General features: G+C 30.7%; 1 protein-coding gene and 2 pseudogenes across 1 annotated transcript; 1 reads left to right on the forward strand and 2 right to left on the reverse strand.

Annotated features, from left to right (window-relative positions):
• Positions 1-1,366: 1,366 nt before the first annotated feature.
• On the reverse strand, positions 1,367-2,341 carry LOC106448765 (annotated as a pseudogene).
• Positions 2,342-5,681: 3,340 nt separating this feature from the next.
• On the reverse strand, positions 5,682-7,687 carry LOC106450060 (annotated as a pseudogene).
• Positions 7,688-12,723: 5,036 nt separating this feature from the next.
• LOC125585239 (ABC transporter G family member 31) lies at positions 12,724-19,641 on the forward strand. The gene is made up of 20 exons (XM_048753949.1): positions 12,724-13,876; positions 13,960-14,080; positions 14,163-14,251; positions 14,325-14,409; positions 14,554-14,716; positions 14,791-14,867; positions 14,954-15,098; positions 15,170-15,471; positions 15,588-15,869; positions 15,963-16,279; positions 16,362-16,522; positions 16,592-16,695; positions 16,782-16,938; positions 17,036-17,205; positions 17,280-17,612; positions 17,701-17,991; positions 18,080-18,163; positions 18,241-18,374; positions 18,447-19,101; positions 19,187-19,641. The coding sequence occupies exons 1-20, from the start codon at positions 13,524-13,526 to the stop codon at positions 19,451-19,453; spliced, it is 4,290 nt and encodes a 1,429-aa protein (XP_048609906.1). The 5' UTR covers positions 12,724-13,523; the 3' UTR covers positions 19,454-19,641.
• The last annotated feature ends 564 nt before the right edge of the window (positions 19,642-20,205 follow it).

Consider the following 20,205-nt stretch of genomic DNA (forward strand, 5'->3'; position numbering starts at 1 on the left):
CTCAAAAATAAAATACATAGCAGTTTGTTATATTTAAAAAATGTAATTTGACAATAAGAAATTTCCTTTTATATAAATCTCAATTTCATAAACTATTTTTTTCTAATTTCAGTTACTAATATATGTATTTATATTTACATTTTTTATAAAATCATATCAATATCATAAAGGAATTTAGTATCAGAAATAATATCTTTTTTAAAAAAATTGTGATTTTTGATATTTAAAGCATTTGATATTTAACAAAGTAATCATTTTATATAAATCTCACTTTCATAAAAATTTATTGATTATTTTTTGTTTAATAATGTTTTTCTATGATTGTTAATAATGTTAGTTATATATTTTTCATTTTAAATATAATAACTGTTTTTCATAATAAAAATTCATTTTAGTTACCAAATCACTATTTACGTTAATACACTAAAGAAATTATTTTTCTTAATTATAAAATAAAATTTATTTTTGGATAATTATTCAATCTCTTATTTTATACAAATTCTCTCACAATTTTATACAATTTTTCTTTTCATAATTACAGATTCTCAAGCCTAATACTATGTGAATTTTTCAATTTCTATAAAAAATAAACAAGCAATTATCTCAAATGAAATTCCATTAGAAAATTGGTTTCCTATGAATGTGGTATATTTGATAAAAGTAATTAATTTACTATTAAGTTCTAATTAAAACTCTAATGATTTTGAAAGATTTCAAAATTGATTCACTTATACAACTTCCGATCAACACTTAAAACTTTTTCTCATAAATTTAAGCCAAAACAAAAGTTATACATTTATAAATACATATTTAAAAATCTTAGAAAGTAATTTAAATTATATATAATCTGATTTAGTATGATTAAAATTCAATTGGAAAAAGATACAAGTCAACATACCAAACATAACTTAATTGATCCAAACTATTATACCTAAAATCATATATTTAATTAAGATAATGAAATAATGTAATTTAAAACAGTATTATATTTTTCTTTCTAATATATAAAGTAGAAAATAATTTAAACTTATCAATAATTAGAAATAAAAAGCTAATCAATTATAATGATTTTATTATTTTGTAAATGTTTTCCGTGCATTCCGTGCATGAGCACGGGAAATCACCTAGATAATTATTTTTATATTATCTAGTATATGATGTTTTTTACTAGTATAATATTATATTTTTAAACTAGTGATTTTAATCAACATTATATACCTAGTAAAATATGCTAGGTAACAACTATATCCGATCTGAGTATAAGACAGAACCAAACTGAACAGCATGTACACAGTTTTAGAGAAACGAGATGATGGAAGACGCCAATAGGATATGAAAACTGCAAATGGCATCATCACAAGTTAATGTAACTATTAGTTAAAAAAAGAGAGTATATATATATATATATATGATCACAAAAATGCATAGATTGTTACCGTTGATGGTATTGCACATAAGGAAAGGTGTTTAGCTGAGGTAAGACATTCTAGAAGCTTCTTAGAATCACCAGGTGGAGGAAGCTTGATGTTAGCCTTCACGAGGTTTGGCATATTAACTAATGAACAAACCCAACTTACTTGGCTAACAACCGTCAACTACTTTAAAGAAGCTTTGATCACAAACCCAACATCATTTCCTGGAACTTGAGAACCAAATTTGAAGTCCAAAACTGTTAATCTCAGCAATGAAGGAACCATGATTGTGATATTTTTCACGCTTCCATTGTGTTCTCTAACCACAGTTAGGTCTTCAAGGACAGGGCAACCAGATAGAATCCTAGGAACGATTTCATCGTTTGAAAATTCCACACGTCTAAGCCTCAAAGTCTTGAGTGACGGGAAACAAATTGTCAAAGGAACATCCACAATGAAAGTATAGAGTAGGCGTAACGTCACAAGGGTTTGACATGTATACAGACTCCCAGGCAACCGTATGGCCTCCTTTGGACCGAATGGATAATTGTGAAAACGAAGTTTGCGCACATCACGAGAAATTGCAACTCTATGGGTTATTGGTTGTTGTATTTTAGTGGATTTAAAAATTCGAACTAAATCAAGTGTTATTGGTTCTATGATTTTCAAATCTGTATTAAAATCATGTGTTATTGATTTAATGATTCATAAATTCTATATCAAATCAAGAGTTATTCAATCGTACGGATTTACTAATATATTTGATTTTATAATGGATTTGAATGGATTTGTTTGGATTTTTTTAGTTAAAGGTACAAAGAATCAAATCCAAGGGAAAAACTACGGATTTGCATATTTTACTTGGATTTATAAATACTATATAGATTTCTAAATCAATCAAAATATATAAACCAATAACACCTCACCATATTTCAATATCTGTAGGACGATGATTTTGGGCAAATCTGACATGCATGGTTTTTAGGACATGAGCCTTGTGTAATAGCAAAAAGTTTTGAACAAAAGTGGAACATGGGGGCAGGGCCGTGCCTGAGAATTTTAGGCCCTAAAGCCCAATTATTAATTTGGCCCCCCCAAAACTATGAGAATTTAAAATGTTTAGGTGAAGAATCGAACTGGGCACCTTAGAGCATCATTATCCCTGAAACCCCAAATGGGGTTTCTTAAATTTTTTTTTTTTACTTTTTCGAATTAAAAAAAAAAATAACGAACCAATCGTGAGCCGCCACGTGTTAGTGGGGCCCGCGAACAGTGTAAGAAACCCTTAAGAACCGACTACTATTTAGTAGTTTTTGTAACCGGTTTCTTTAAAAAAAGTGGGTCCTACGCGGGACCCACAGGCTAAGAAACCCTCTAGTATACCCGGATAAAGATGCTCTTATATACTTCTAATAAGTACATTACCAACCTAGCCACTTAGTTATTTCTGTTAGGATTTGGCTCCTAATATTTATATAATTTTTCAAGACCCCAAGCATATGCTTGATTGGCTTTTACTCAGGCACGGCCCTGCATGGGAGTGCCAAAACCTACACAACAACCATTTAAGCTATCGATTATGTACTGTTTTACCTACAAAACAAATATTTATGATTATTTTACCTGTGTTAGCTGACCCACCTAATCCCCTCTGATAATACTCAAGCTTTGGCACATGTTTCCAAACATCACGCCAACCTTTTGACAAAAGGCCTGTGGTTATAGCAACTTCTGTTCGAGGGAATGACAATATCTTCAAGATCAGATCATCAGGCAATGAACTGATCATATCCATTATTGTAAAAGAAACCCTTCAATAAAACCCAAAAATTTAGTCTCAGTTTGATCTGGTTGTCTTGCTTTTGTCAAGCCCGTCGGCCGTCGCAACCTCGCAGTCAGAGAAACAAAAGTATATAAACCCTAGCAAAGGCTAAAACCGATAAATGGATAACCGATAAATCTAATAGTATATTTATTTTATTACTTTAGAATTTAGAAAATATTTTAGTCATTTTAAATATTGATATGTGTTCATGGCCATCCAAAAATGTAGGAAAATTGCCACAAATACCATTTTCATAGTATCATTTTTATGTCTACACTAATCATTTTTACCTTCACTTTTAATGAAAGATAAAAGACACTTATACCCCTAGAGTTAACTAATCTAGACTTAAAGTTTAAAGTTGAGAGGTAGGGTAGGGTTTTTGGAATATTAAATTTAGGATTCTAAAAAATACATAAATAAATATTTTTAAAATAAAATAAATAAAAAAAAATTCAAAAAAAAATTATTGAAAGATCGAATTTGAAAAGTATAATTCGAAAACATAAAAAAAATTATGTTTTTTATTTTTTTATTTAAATAGAGTTATTATATATATATAGAACAATGATATAAGAGTCTTTTGCCACTTAATGAAGAAGATATTTTTTAAAATGTTCCTTTAGTGAAGGTAAAGATGAAAAGTGGTAACATGAAAGTGGTAAACATAAAATTTTCCCAAAAATGTATCAGCTACATATGCATGTAATTTTCTATTGATCATCGCTTTATTTTCTAATATGTTTTCTAAACACATCATCATATAATCTGATAAATATTATGAAAATACATGCACGTTTAAACGATAAATAAAATTGATCTGATTTGACTTAGTTGTAATAAAAATAATTATACTTCATTTTGAATTTGAAAGAATATATGTAACTAAATATACTCACAATATGAGTGACTCGACTAATCCAACTTATATCTAAAATTATAGATTTAACTACACTAAGAATATATAATTTTATGAAAATAATAATTTTTTTTATCAATATAAATGATATGACAACTCAAAACATATTAAAAATAAAATAAAAAATATTAACCAGCTGTTACAATTTAGTTCTTTTGTAAAATTTATATATATATGCATGATACTTTAGAATATTATCGTTATATTAATTTATGTAATTTGGAATCAGACACTTTAGTTTATTTTATATTTCATTCTAAACACAATATATCTTAAGTTATACATAATCTTCATAAAATATATTTACATATCTAAGACAATAACCACCTAAATGCAAATAAGAAATTAATCAAAATTTTAATATATGGAATAAAAAATATTACCGTTGAATTCAGAAATGTAATCCAATTTACCCAAATGATAACTAAATCGATTGTAATAACAACAAAACCGATTAAATATAACATATATAAAATCATATGTATAATTAAAGTAATATAATATTATTAATATAAATGATGCATACAAATTATAAATTAATTTAAAATTAAAAGTAAATAGCAATCAATTATTATAGTATTTACTTTAGAAATATATAGACATGGTGAGGAAGAAGGATGAATGAGATGTGGATCTTCGTTTGTCTATACTTAAAGTTTCTTGTAGTGCTGGACTCGAAATATAATTAAAGTGCCTTTACAACAAAAAATAATAATTCAAGTGAATCATACGACTCTTAGCATTGTACTGAATCTGTGTTTTTGTTTCATCCTTCTAGTCATACATAGAAACGATTTACAAAGTATCCATTTTTTTCTACATTGCTCTTACATTTCTGATAGGACTTGAAAACCAAATCCACAAAACTAGCAGCTCGATCTTGTAAGGCTTTGATTTATTCTTCTGAGATATTTGCATGCCCACGTCCTTAACGGCTTCACCCAATGTTTGTGTTTAATTAAACCCTCTGTCCAAGTCCAGTCGAGTGGCTGAGAAAGTCACATGTACCGCAGGCTAGCCACATGCATCACAAACTAGAGACATCCTCATAGATAACAGTTTTAGTAATTATATGTCTAGACATTCTCATTGTAAATGGAAGTTGGAAACGCTAATTAAACATGGTTTCATGCAACGAAAAAAAAAAGCAAGAGGAAAAGCAGCAGAAATCACGATTCGTTCACACATTCCCAACTCACATTACACTAACACCTTTTAGTAAAGTGAGCCATTTTATCATACTCATGCCTAACCAATATTTGTAAAACTAATGGGGGCATAAACCAAAAAATTAAATATACGAAATACATAACGGATCTTAGGCTATCAACGTGCAATGTAGCTTATCATCAATCTACTTTCGAAAATAAACATAGTTTCTGCTTTCTCTGTAACTTTGCCACCAGAATAAAATGATAAAACAGATTGTCTTCGAATCCAGTTTTTTTAATCTGTGAAGACGTACCCGAACCGACCCTTAAAATCTGACGACGCATACACTCAAACCTAACGCTCTCCTCAAATAAATAGCAAGCATAATATTTTGATTATATCGTAGTGGGAAAACTAGAGTTTTATCTTCTAAATAATCATTAAGCATGCTAATGACTTAGTTACAAAGAGGGTAGATCAAAAGAAATGGATTTGATGAAGCTATGGGAAGCTTAGTAAGAGCATTGGTGATTCTCTGGTAGTTCTTGTTAACATTTTTGTCTTCTCGGTGGTTCTCAACTTCAACACCAACCTTGACAGTTTCAAGACATTTCAAATTTCCCAAGAAATGCTTCATCTGATTCAGCTCTCTACGTGTTCCTCTATACCCTGAAACCTTTAGCACCTTCACTTGACATGTCGATAAACAACATACTTCCTCCTCCTTAGCGACGCAAACACAGGCGTCCCCGCATCTATCTGTAACTCGGTGCACAAGGCCCTGAAAAGCAAAATTCATGTAACAACAACAATCAAACGAATTGTGTGTGTGTCTATGTATCAAACGACACTGGTACTTCCTACCTTGATGACTAGAGTTTCTAGGTTGGGAGAGTTGTTGAGAAGAAGTGGCACCACTTGCCAGCCTCTTTCTTTGTCACTCTCAAAAGACAAAGTAAGGAGCTTATGAAAGACAGGCATTGATTTACAGTATAGGTGAAACACCTGGAGATTTATCATTATTTTATCACAAACAAAAAAAAAAAATGCAATAACTAACAACACTAAGAGCATCCCATTGAGGGATCATTCAATGGGTTCACACACATCACTATATAAAAAAAAATATTATTATAATTGTGACTTATGAACCTGCCTCTTCCAGTTTCACCGTAGTGAATCGGTTCAAGCACGCTAGCGCGGGCCCCATGACACATGGTCGTCCGCAATTGGTCCAGATATTAATTTTTTTTTTTTTTAAGTAAAACAGAAAAATAAAAATATTAAAATAATAAAAAATGAGAAGTTCACTGATGTGCTTGCTCTAAGACTTTGCACTTCAGATTGACACAAGTAGCAGAAGGACATATAACAAAACTGACCTCAAGAGACTTAGGAGACAAGTGAAGAGTTTTAACATTGATTATTCCTGCAACCAAATTCGTAACATCAGGCAAAATATCATCATTATCGTCGTCATCATACTCATGCTCATCTTCAATTATAGCATCTTCCTCACCAGAAACACTATCATCATCATCATCTTTTTCTTCCTCATCTTGACGAGCGTGTCGCTCGCGAAGGACTTTGTTTCTATAACGTGGATATACTCGCTCTCTAAGTGAAGTTCCGAGAAGCTTCTTCGCTCCAGGACAGTGCGGATCCAATTGTCCACTCGAGAAGCGTCGTGAGTGTGCTCACAGCGCAAAGAGAATCTTTTGATGATTGAGGAATTGCGCAACAGAGCTAGTGTTTTGTCGACGAAGTCAGGGAAGCCACGTGGATCACCAGTTGCAGTTGCGTCGTCGCTCAGATCGAGGCTGTCTACGAGAGAAAGCAGATTCCTCCACCTTTTGGACAGAACCGATGTGGAAGCTGCTTGCTTTGTCGGAAGCAAGGACAGGACTTTGCCAAGAACCTCATCTGGGAGACTGCTTATTGAATCCGTGGAGACTCGTTGGACAGACATATATTAAGGTTTTAGATCGAACCAGAAACTTGTCGATTAAGGTCACAAGTTCAGAACAATCGAAGAAAGGAGCAAACGAACCAAGGTAGGTGAACTTACAGTTAGAAAGGAACCGACGAGGGAGCGAAACGCAGCGTTTGACGTGGTATTTTTAATTGTGTAATATTTATTTTTAAAAAATGTGATTTCTAAAAAAAAGTTTTACAAGAAGTTGATAGGTTTTCAGGGCGTAATTGGGTTAAATGCAGGGAGGATGGGAGTAAAACTGAGTTTGCAAAAGTGAGACGGTAACTTTGTATGGTTGTGCATAGTTGAAAAGAAATAAGTTTATCATGTATTTATAATTGCTTAGTTATAAAGTAGCGACTAAATAATAAAATTTGATCATTTATATTATATAATAATAAAATAGCAAAATTAGAATATTATACATAGAATATAACATTATTAATTTGATATAATTAGTAATAAATTATTTATATAACGTTTGTTTATTTTGAAAATTTTAGTTTATAATTAGTAATAAATTATTTGTATAACATGAAATTGACTATTTGGAATACATAGTATTTGGAATATAAATATCTAAAACATAAATATGTATTCCAAATACTCAATTGCATGTTTATTTTAATATAATAACTAAAAATAAATATCTAAAACTTAAATAAGTATGTTTGTTTACATCAACTTAAATATGCATGTTAAATGGCCAGTTATATATAAATACATATTTTTCCCTATGTTTTTTTTTTTTAACTTATGATATATCCGCATTGGCGGAATAGTTCGAATTCGAGCGATATATAATTACTTTATAAGTTTTAGAATGTATTACAAATTATGACTGAAACTGAAGTGTTCTTATCCAATCTTGATATGTACTTAAAATTGTTAGAATAAAATCTATGAGAGTGAACCTAAAAATACAAAAAGATACTCTGTCCGAACCGAACTGATACTCGAACTCACATACCTAATCTCTCCTCAGTGGTTTGGTTATGTGTTATTTAGAAATCTACGGACAAATTTATAAGATAAAACAGAGATACAAAACAAAAACAGAGATACCATATCATCTCTCGATAAACAAGATATGTACTTTAGGAAGAACTCTAGAAAAAAAAAACAGAGATACCATATCATCTCTAGATAAACCAGATACGTACTTTAGGAAGAACGCCGGAATACAATCAGTCATCGACAGTCTATCTCGTAGTTGTAGGATGATACTTTTCATTGTTTTATTTCCTAAAAAACTTTTAAAAAGAATGTTGGAATAATTATATTAGCTTATTTCTCAAACATGACATTGATAAACATGTCATAACATTAATAAACTATTATACATTACAAACACTGCCAGTCTGCCAATGAAGACGTATACAAACAATATTGGGAAGATAATGTTTTACAAAAATTAGTTAATAGAGTAAATACATAATGAACACATTAAATAAAGTGTGACTCAAATGAAAAATGTGTCTAATATAGGGTTGATCAGTCGAGATGTAACAACTTTAACAAAAGAAAATAAATAATTTTTTTTTAAACTAGGAGTATTCTTGGGCCATGCAGAAAAATATAAATTTTAAGTATAATACTATTTTATTTTATAATAAAATTTAATGTATATCTGGACAACATTATTTCTATATTTAACTTTAATGGTTTGGAAAAAAAAATCATAAACATATTTTTGTAGTCTTATTTCTTTTGATTTTGTTTAACTATTTCAATTTGATTTTATTTAAATTTTAATAAAGTTAAAATTATATTTTATAAAAATGATTTTTAATTATGTTATATTAACGATTATTTATTTTAAATATATCTCTTATACATAGTCTATGTATATGTATATATAATTTCAAATAAATTTTTGATTTTTATTTAGTTAAAATATTTTAAACTAAGAAAAAATGAATTTGTTAATTAACCTAATGAATCGATAAATTTAAATAAAATTTATATCATTTAGCTACTAAAAAATATATATTATTAGTGTTCTTTTAGTTTTGTATTTGTTGATGGACACTTATAATTAACTAGGTGATTTTTCTGTGCTCATACACGGGTATAAACTTTAATTTGCACATATATTTTGTAAATTTGTATATTTGATATATGTTGTTTCAGAAAAAAATAGGAAAAATATATTAAATCAAGATTCCATAAATAAACATAACTTGTAATATTTTAAAAATTCAGGCACATTTATGGATATATAAAATAATTAAATCATAACAATTGGTTTATTTGATTCTTCATATTTTGATTAGTTTGGTTATTTATGTTTTGGTATATTGGGTTCTATTTTTTTTCAAATGAATCAAAAGATTTTATTACAATTAGACTAAAATAAGAATAACCTTGTTAGTATTGATTATTGATTCATAAGATAGTTACACCAAAAACTCATATGTTTTCACCCCGTCAGTTTGCTTATATTTAGTTCAGATCAAGCAATATTAATAAGTTTAATTTTCATTCTAACATTGTTTGAATTGTTTATTCAGTTTTAAGTTATTAATTATAAAATAAAAATAAAAATGATATTATATGATTATTTTTGATATTAAATTATAATCATTTAGTCAAACTAATATTCATCGTAAAAATATTGTTTTTCTTGTTTATTAGCCTTACATTTTAATATATGTATTTAGTTTTAAAATACATTAAAATAGTCACAAAATCTAATTGTTTGTTTTTGAAAAAAAAATTATATAATAACTATATGTTGTCAAAATTATTATTAATCATTTTATATAAAATATATTTATAATAAAATTATTATTTTTGAATAAAGATACCTATATTATTTTATTTTCACTTTATTTTGTAAAGTATATCTTAAAGCTTATATATATTTCTTTTTTTTATGTTTTTAACTAATACAAAGAATAAAAAAATTTATATATAGAATCTATATAATTTCTATTATGTATATATATACCTTTTCATTATTTATGTGTTTTTGTAAAAATAAAATTTATGTTAAAAAGCTTATTAAAGTTTTAATAAAAGAATGAAATAACAATGAATATATCAAAGTTATTATATTCAAATTAAAAATATTATCAGATTTATGTTGATAGTAGCAAAGTAACAATACAGTTTATAATGCTACGGCAAGATGGATAGTAAAAAAAATTTTACAAAATGAAAAGGGGGATAATTTTATAGAAGAAGATTTCGAAAAGAAATTATATTTTCATTTTTTTTGTGAAGCTACGTTATATATACATATATAGTAAAATTTTATATTTTCTTTATTTTTATTTATGATTTTTTAGAAAAATAAATAAATTTCTTTGTATAGAAAAATTTCATTGTTTATATTTTATTAATATTTATTTTCTATTTTTGTGTTTCTTCAAAAGGGAAAATTAAATTAAAAAGTTAACTAAAATGTTATTATTGAAAAGGAATAACAATAAAATATATTAAAGTTAATACTCCAAGTAAAAAATATTATTATATATTAGAAGAATATTTTTTAAATAATTTATATTTATAATTTTTGACAATTTACGTTATATATATATATATATATATATATATATTAAAAGTTTATATATTTTCCTTTTTATTTAGGTTGTTTTAGGAAAACTTAAAAAAATAATTAAAGTTCGTTATATTTAAAATTTTATATGTTTATATTTTATTAATATTTCGTTTTTTATTTATTTGTTTTTAAAAAAGAAAATTAAATTAAAAATTTAACTAAAATCTTTTTATGAAAAAAGGAAATACATTATTAATATCAATCATATATAAAAAATTTAGTTCATTAATGGTATCTATGTAATCAACCATCGTGAGAATTAACGTGAGCGCAACACATAATAAACTAACTTCTCAAATAATGTTATAGAGATTTGTGCAAAATTTATATCTTTATAAGGAATATTATATAAGTTGATGTAAAAAAAAACTATATTCATAATTATTTAGTTTATTTTTTTATTAATATGATATATATTAATTCAGTAGTGATATATGAGTTATTTGTTATTAATATATTTTAATGATTTTGACTAAATTAAATATTTATATAGAAGTTTTATATTATTGAGGTAGTAGTCATTGCTGTATTGAAACAACATTACCAAAAATATTAATTTTTATAAAAAAAATTGTACATGTCACAATTAAGTTATTGTCATGTCATATTTTTCAAAACGCTGTCATCTTTTTTGTTGAAATTGAATGTGGTGATTACATGTATGCAGATCACTTCACAAAGAATATCTAGTTTAATTATAAATTCTAGTAGTTTTTCTGCACATTGCACAAAATAATAATTTTAATTTTTAATTTATTTTTAAAAAGCTTAATTTATATTTTGAAGTTATTATTTTTATATTTTAACTTCATTGGTTTTAAAAAACTATAAATATATTTTTTGTAGTCTTGTTTCATATTTAGTTTAACTATTTCTTTTTAATTTAATTTAAATTTTAGTAAATCTAGGATTACACTTTTATAAAAATAATTCTATTTACATTAAACTGTATTTAATGGTTATTTATTTATCTCTTATTTTTTTAGTTTTAAAGATATCTTTATTAAAATAGATAAATTCTAATAAATTTTGAATTTTTTTGTTGGTTTTAGTTTAAATATGTTAGACTAGCAAAAATCAATATTAACCTAATGTACCGATAAATTTAAATAAAATGAATCATTTAACTATCAACAAAATATTTATTTGTTTAGTATTGCTTTATTTTGTATTTGTTAATGTACACTTACGATTAATTTTGATTATATATATAAGTATGATATATAAGTTGATGTAAGAAATACTTGTACTTATGTTTAGTTTTTTTTTTATTAATTTGATATATATATATGTATATTATTTTAATGGTGATATATAAGTTATTAATATTTTTCAAAAGTTTTGGTAATTAGTAAAACTTTTGAAATATAAATAAATTTTAAGATAAGAATTTAAATTAAAGTAATATACATATATATATATATATATATATCAAAATTTGAATTATTATTTTAAAGTTTTTGGTTTAAATTTCCACCGTTTAATTTTAAGTCTTAATAACAGTTAAAACCCATTAATGGAAAGTATTTTCACCGCCTTTGAGATCTTTTCCTCAGTATTAATCTATGTTACATGGAAACGGAAGCGGGTACGTGGAACCGGAAGCGTATGGAAACGCAGAAGCGAGATTTTTTAAAAAATTAGGAAGCGGGTATGTATTGGAAGCGTATATCCATATATATATATATATTAAAATATAAGAAAATTTTATAAAATTTAGGACTAAAATTATATGATTTAAACTTATAATTAAGTATTTATTAATTTATAATAATTTTGAAATGATTTCTTATTAAAACTGTGAAAATACACATAAATTAAGTTTAAAAAAATCATTATATTAATTATTTTTAATACTTCATAAATAATTGACACAATATATTTGAATCTATGATATATCTTTAATAAAAACCTCTATGCATAAAGATACTTCATAGTATTAGTTTAAATATTTATATATTTTAATTCTCTCTATTTCATTACTATTAAAATTTAGATTTTATATAAATTAAAACTATGAATTTTAATTTTTTTTGTTTTGATTTATGACATCGTGTTCTTAAAAAAATGTGGAGGCATGATTCCAAAACGGAATTGTAAGCTTCCAACGTGTTTTTAAAGAGAATATTTTAGAAGCCTTTTGGAAGCGAGATTCTGTAAGCTTCACAAGGTTCTGATTCCGATTCCGGTTCCGAAGTGGGAAGCGGACGTCCGATGAAGCTTCCGTGCAACCTAGGTATTAATTTCCCTAAACGAAGCAATTCCAAAACTAAAAACATAATACAAATTCATTGCATGCTTTAATTATCAGAAAACAAATAAAAATCACAATTTACGTTCCAAAAAAAAAAGTACACACAAAAAAGAACTTCTAGAAGGAAAAACGTATAAACACGTGTCTATACAGAGTGAGAACAGGACAAACAAAGCTGGACAGGGTTTTAAGTACCGTATAACTCCTTTTATACCCTCGACTACGAACACAAAACAGTTTTAAAAGTAAGGGTAATATTGTCATTTAGTTAGCCTTCAAATATTGTTTCCCCGGGGATCATGGACTCTTTATATTCAGCTTACACATATTTATCTAACTGAATCACTCAAGAAAATAAATCATACAAACGTTTTTTACGGAGAGAAACAAACCTCTCTCTCTCAGATCGGAGAAAAGAGCCATGGCGGCTGCGTGGAACGGGAGTGAGTATTTCGACATCGACGTTGAGACAGGTAGACAATCGTTCGCGCGGCCGTCGAACGCCGAGACAGTTGAACAGGACGAAGAAGATCTGAGATGGGCCGCCGTAGGAAGGTTACCGTCGCAGAGACAAGGGAGCCATCTCGCGGTTCTGCGTCGGTCGCAAACGTCGCAGGCGCAGACTTCTGGTTACGCAGACGGGAACGTCGTGCAGACCATTGACGTTAGGAAGCTTGATCGTTCTGATCGTGAGATGGTTGTTCGTCAAGCTCTTGCCACTAGCGATCAGGATAATTACAAGCTCCTCTCTGCCATTAAAGAACGTCTCGATAGGTTTGTTTCTATTTTTAGGTTTTATTTTAATTTTTGATATTCGATGGATCTTTGATATAATCTTGGTGTTGTTTTATTTGTAGAGTTGGAATGGAAGTTCCCAAGATTGAAGTCCGGTTTGAGCATTTGAATGTTGAAGCTGAGGTTCAAGCTGGTACAAGAGCTTTACCTACTTTGGTTAACGTATCTCGTGATTTCATTGAGGTTTGTCTTTCTTTTTTTTGACTATCTTGTTCCACACGTAACCTTTTGTTTCTAATATTGTATCTCTTTGTTTTTTCTGTAGCGTCTCTTAAGCAGCTTGAGGATAATGAAGACTAGAAAACACAAGCTAACTATCTTGAAAGATATCAGTGGGATTATCAAACCAGGAAGGTGAATGAAATACAATGTTTAGATTACTATTACTATGTCACAATAAACACTAACAGTGTTGCTATTCTTGAAGGATGACTTTGCTATTAGGACCACCCGGTTCGGGGAAGTCGACTTTACTTCTTGCTCTTGCAGGGAAGCTTGATAAAAGTTTGAAGGTCAGTTAATTAACCCGTGAAATTATCTACTATGCTCGTATATATCACATGTTTGATATCTCCTTTGTTTGTTTGTTTGTTATTCACATGAGCCTTGAGATTTATCTTTTTATTTGTTATAAAGTTATTTTTTTGTTTTTACAGAATTCAGGTAACATCACTTACAATGGAGAGAATCTTGATGAGTTCCATGTAAAAAGGACTTCAGCATATATTAGTCAAACAGATAATCACATTGCTGAACTCACTGTTCGTGAAACACTTGATTTTGCTGCGAGATGTCAGGGTGCAAGCGAAGGATTTGCAGGTTAGTATTTACCACTTTACTATATTTACTTATTAAAGTGAAGTGTCCTCAAGTGTTTCTTGTTTACATTATAGGTTACATGAAAGATCTAACCCGATTAGAGAAAGAGAGGGGTATACATCCCTCTTCTGAAATTGATGCTTTCATGAAGGTCAGCATCATATAACTCTTTAACTTTCTTTGATTAGTTTATGATTTATAAGCCACAACCACCAACTCTTTTTTTATTTGTTACAGGCTGCTTCTGTCAGTGGTAGTAAGCATAGTGTTTCCACGGATTATGTGCTTAGAGTGCTTGGTCTTGATGTATGTTCAGATACAATGGTTGGTAATGATATGATGAGAGGTGTTTCAGGAGGTCAAAGGAAAAGAGTGACAACAGGTCTCTTTCACTCTCTTTGAACTTATCTATTCTCACTTATCCATTAGTCTAACTTACAAACCTTGATGCAGGGGAGATGACTGTTGGTCCAAGAAAGACTTTGTTTATGGATGAAATATCTACTGGTCTTGATAGCTCAACAACTTTCCAGATTGTGAAATGTGTCAGAAACTTTGTCCATCTAATGGATGGAACGGTTCTCATGGCACTTCTTCAGCCTGCACCGGAAACATTTGATCTCTTTGACGATTTGATCCTCCTATCAGAAGGTTACATGGTTTATCAAGGTCCTCGTCAAGATGTGGTTGGATTTTTCGAGTCTCTAGGATTCCGTCTCCCACCACGTAAAGGTGTTGCAGATTTTCTCCAAGAGGTATAATACATCCTAACTCTTTCTAAATATATTCTTGTGTTTTATAATTTTTTTTTTTTGTCACATGGTAGCCAAAAAATATATTCTTATGTTTTATAATGTTGTTATGCATGCAGGTGACGTCCAAAAAGGATCAAGCTCAGTACTGGGCAGATCCTTCTAAGCCTTATCAATTCATTCCTGTCTCGGACATAGCAGCTGCGTTCCGCAACTCGAATTACGGGTATGCAGCAGATTCAAAGCTTGCAACACCATTTGATAAGTCATCTGCGGATCCTTCAGCTTTGTGCCGAACACAGTTTGCCATATCAGGATGGGAGAACCTTAAAGTTTGCTTCGAACGAGAGATACTATTGATCAACCGGCACAGGTTTCTTTACACTTTCAGGACATGTCAGGTAATAATAATAATAATAATAATAAGTCTACCAATTATCATTACATCGTTGTATAGCTTCTATGTTTCTGACATGGAAACATATTCCATGAAGGTTGCATTTGTGGGATTTGTGACAGCCACGGTGTTTTTGAGAACTAGATTACACCCAACAAACGAAGCATATGGAAACGAGTATCTGTCTTGTCTTTTCTTTGGCCTAGTACACATGATGTTCAATGGTTTCTCTGAACTGCCTCTCATGATATCGCGTCTCCCAGTTTTCTACAAGCAAAGGGATAACTCGTTTCATCCAGCTTGGTCCTGGTCTATTGCTAGCTGGATCTTGCGTGTGCCTTACTCTATCCTTGAAGCTGTTGTCTGGACTTGTGTGGTATACTATAGTGTGGGACTTGCTCCCTCAGCAGGCAGGTTGGTCATTTTTCTAGACATCCTTCTTTTTATTTTATGGTTTCAATGTCAGAAAATAAAAAAAATCTTTTTGTTCTTTTAGGTTTTTCCGATACATGTTACTCCTCTTCTCGGTGCATCAAATGGCTCTAGGTTTGTTTCGTATGCTGGCTTCTGTAGCAAGGGACATGGTCATTGCTAATACATTCGGATCTGCATCAATCTTGGCAGTGTTCTTGCTTGGAGGATTCGTTATTCCAAAAGGTTGGTTATTACTACTTTACTTCATACATAATAAAATTGTTATACTAAAACCCTAGCATCCTTTGACAGATGATATTAAACCCTGGTGGACTTGGGGTTTTTGGATATCACCTTTATCATATGGGCAACGTGCCATTGCGGTCAATGAATTCACAGCCACGAGGTGGATGGAGGTGTGTTCAATAATCTCATATCTAAGTTAATAATATTTGAGTATATACAATGCTAAACTATAGACTTTTTCTTGCACATCAAGCAGCCATCAGCTATATCGAATACTACAATTGGATTCAACTTTCTCAAGCTACGAAGTTTCCCCACAAATGACAACTGGTATTGGATTGGAGTTGGTGTACTCATTTGTTATGCACTTCTCTTCAACAACATTGTTACTCTCGCCTTGGCTTACCTTAACCGTGAGAGTCTTTCTATTATTATCTAATGATCCTTTCTTGTATATATATCACTGTAGCAATATTGTGAAGCTTTTTGTCTTTTTTCTTACTCTTGCAGCTCTAAAAAAGGCTCGAGCAGTTGTTTTAGAAGATCTCAATGAAGAAACCCAGACTGCTTCTGTATCAAATGCAAGACAAGGAAGAAATGAGAAGAAAGGAATGATTCTTCCGTTCAAACCATTAACAATGACTTTCCACAATGTTAACTATTATGTTGACATGCCAAAAGTAAGATTCACTTTCATTGTATGTATTAGTCCTATATGGTTACAAAATTTAAGATTATATTTTTGAAATGTCAGGAAATGCGTTCTCAAGGTGTACCAGAGACAAGACTACAACTGTTATCAAACGTGAGTGGAGTCTTCTCCCCTGGCGTTCTTACAGCTTTAGTTGGATCAAGTGGTGCCGGAAAAACTACATTGATGGATGTTCTTGCGGGTCGAAAGACCGGTGGATATACCGAGGGAGATATCAGAATCTCTGGTTACCAAAAAGAACAACAAACATTCGCTAGAATCTCTGGATATGTTGAGCAAAATGATATACATTCTCCCCAAGTCACTGTTGAAGAGTCCCTTTGGTTCTCTGCTAGGCTTCGTCTTCCTAAAGAGATCAGCAAAGAAAAGAAAAAGGTAAGCATGAATGAGACTTTACATAGTTGCTTGTATCCCAAGTAAACTGTTATTTAAATACTAATGATATGTTTTTGAGTTTTGTTAGGAATTTGTGGAAGAAGTTATGAGACTAGTGGAGCTTGATAGTCTGAGATATGCGTTAGTAGGTTTACCTGGTACAACAGGACTGTCAACAGAACAGAGGAAACGTTTAACAATTGCTGTTGAGTTAGTGGCGAATCCATCGATTATTTTCATGGATGAACCAACATCTGGTCTTGATGCAAGAGCAGCTGCAATTGTTATGAGAACGGTTAGGAACACTGTTGACACTGGTAGAACAGTGGTTTGCACCATTCATCAACCCAGCATTGATATTTTTGAGGCTTTTGACGAGGTTTGCCCTAAGTTTTCTTGGGATACAAGTATTATTATCAATTGGTGATCTTAACTTGTGTTCTTTTTGCTTAATCTTGAAAATACAGCTGCTTCTGATGAAACGAGGAGGACAGGTTATATATGGTGGGAAGTTAGGTGAACACTCCCAGGTTATGGTAGACTACTTTCAGGTACTTGTTTTGCCCTTCTCTACTTAGTTGCTTGTCACCCAAGAAACTGTTATTTCAAAACCCTAAATCTTCTACAGGGTATTAATGGAGTCCCTGGAATCTCAAGTGGCTACAACCCAGCAACATGGATGCTTGAAGTAACTACACCTTCTTTGGAGGAGAAATATAGCATGGACTTCGCTGATTTATACAAAAAATCTGAACAGTTTAGGTAACTATCACAACTCATTTTTCAATCTCTTTTATTAATCAATATAAGAAATTGATCTCTAACCCTAAACAGAGAAGTGGAGGCAAACATCAAGCAACTCAGTGTTCCACCAGAAGGCTCAGAGCCAATAAAATTCGATTCAATATACTCACAAAACCAACTCTCTCAGTTTCTACTCTGCCTCTGGAAACAGAACCTCGTCTACTGGAGAAGTCCAGAATACAATCTTGTGAGATTGATATTCACAACGGTCGCCGCCATTATACTCGGCACGGTCTTCTGGGACATTGGTTCCAAGAGAACTTCCACACAAGATTTGGTCACTATAATGGGAGCACTTTACTCGGCTTGCTTGTTTCTTGGAGTTAGTAATGCTTCATCAGTACAACCGATCGTTTCGATCGAAAGAACGGTTTTCTATAGAGAGAAAGCGGCGGGAATGTATGGTCCAATCCCATATGCAGCAGCTCAAGGGCTTGTGGAGATACCTTACATTCTCACCCAAACCATTCTCTATGGTGTCATCACATACTTCACCATTGGTTTTGAAAGAACGTTGAGTAAGTTTGTTCTCTACTTGGTGTTCATGTTCCTCACTTTCACCTACTTCACCTTCTACGGCATGATGGCGGTTGGTCTCACCCCGAATCAGCACTTAGCCGCTGTTATCTCCTCAGCGTTTTACTCTCTCTGGAATCTCCTATCTGGTTTCCTCGTCCAAAAACCTGTTAGTATTCAACTATATCAAGTGAAAATGTAGTTAAGATAGAGATATGACTAATCAGTTGTGTATAATGTTGTTGTTGTTTCAGTTGATTCCAGTGTGGTGGATATGGTTCTATTACATATGTCCAGTGGCGTGGACACTTCAAGGAGTGATCCTTTCACAGCTTGGTGACGTGGAGAGCATCATCAAGGAGCCAATGTTCCATGGCACGGTCAAGCAGTTTATTGAACAGTACTTTGGGTTCAAGCCAGACATGATAGGTGTATCTGCTGCTGTTCTTGTCGGATTTTGCGCTCTCTTCTTCTCTGGATTCGCACTTTCAGTCAAATTCCTCAATTTCCAGAGAAGATAGAAGACAAGAACAAAGGATATTGACGCTTTCTTATGTTAGCATCACTCACTTGACAGACTTTTCATATTTTTGGCTCTTTCTCTCATTCTAGTTAGGTTTCTTTTCTATTTTACCACAGATTTAGAGTTGGTTTGTTGACATTGACGAAAAATAAACCTAAAAATATATATAAAGAATCTGCTTTTCTCTGTTTAGGATATACTATTATGAGAAACGGCTAAAGAGAATCTTCTGTCATCTTACTTACACAACACGAAATTGTTTATATACAAGTTTAACCGATATTCTAAACCTAGATACGCAATTTTATAATAAAGGAATGTAGATATGTTACTATACTCTATGATTCTTACATGAGTCTCCCTAATAACACTACGTTTATGCCTTGCTTTCTTTGTTTATCTCTGCTCTTAGAACAATTAGAACAAACAACTCTGATTTGTTGGGTCTCCTTTAGAGAGGGACGTCGTTGTTTTTTTTGGCTCAAGGAGACTTTTTTTTTTTGAACTACCGGCTCAAGGAGACTTAACACAGCTAACAGAGTGTCTATGAATAGCAATGAGTGTAAAATGATGTCTTTGCAAATGGTAGCCTCAAGAGTCCTAAAACCATGATTAACCCGGGGTTCTTAGAATGTGGCTCTTATCGGAAGTTAAGAAATAGTTTCTTAATTTCCACTAAGAACTCCATCCTACGAATCTCAGGTTAATCATGGTCTAAGAGCATCTTTAACCCTAAGAGCCCATTAGAGG

The sequence above is a fragment of the Brassica napus genome, chromosome C4 (genome assembly GCF_020379485.1).
Source record: "Brassica napus cultivar Da-Ae chromosome C4, Da-Ae, whole genome shotgun sequence".
In the NCBI taxonomy this organism is placed as follows: Eukaryota; Viridiplantae; Streptophyta; class Magnoliopsida; order Brassicales; family Brassicaceae; genus Brassica; species Brassica napus.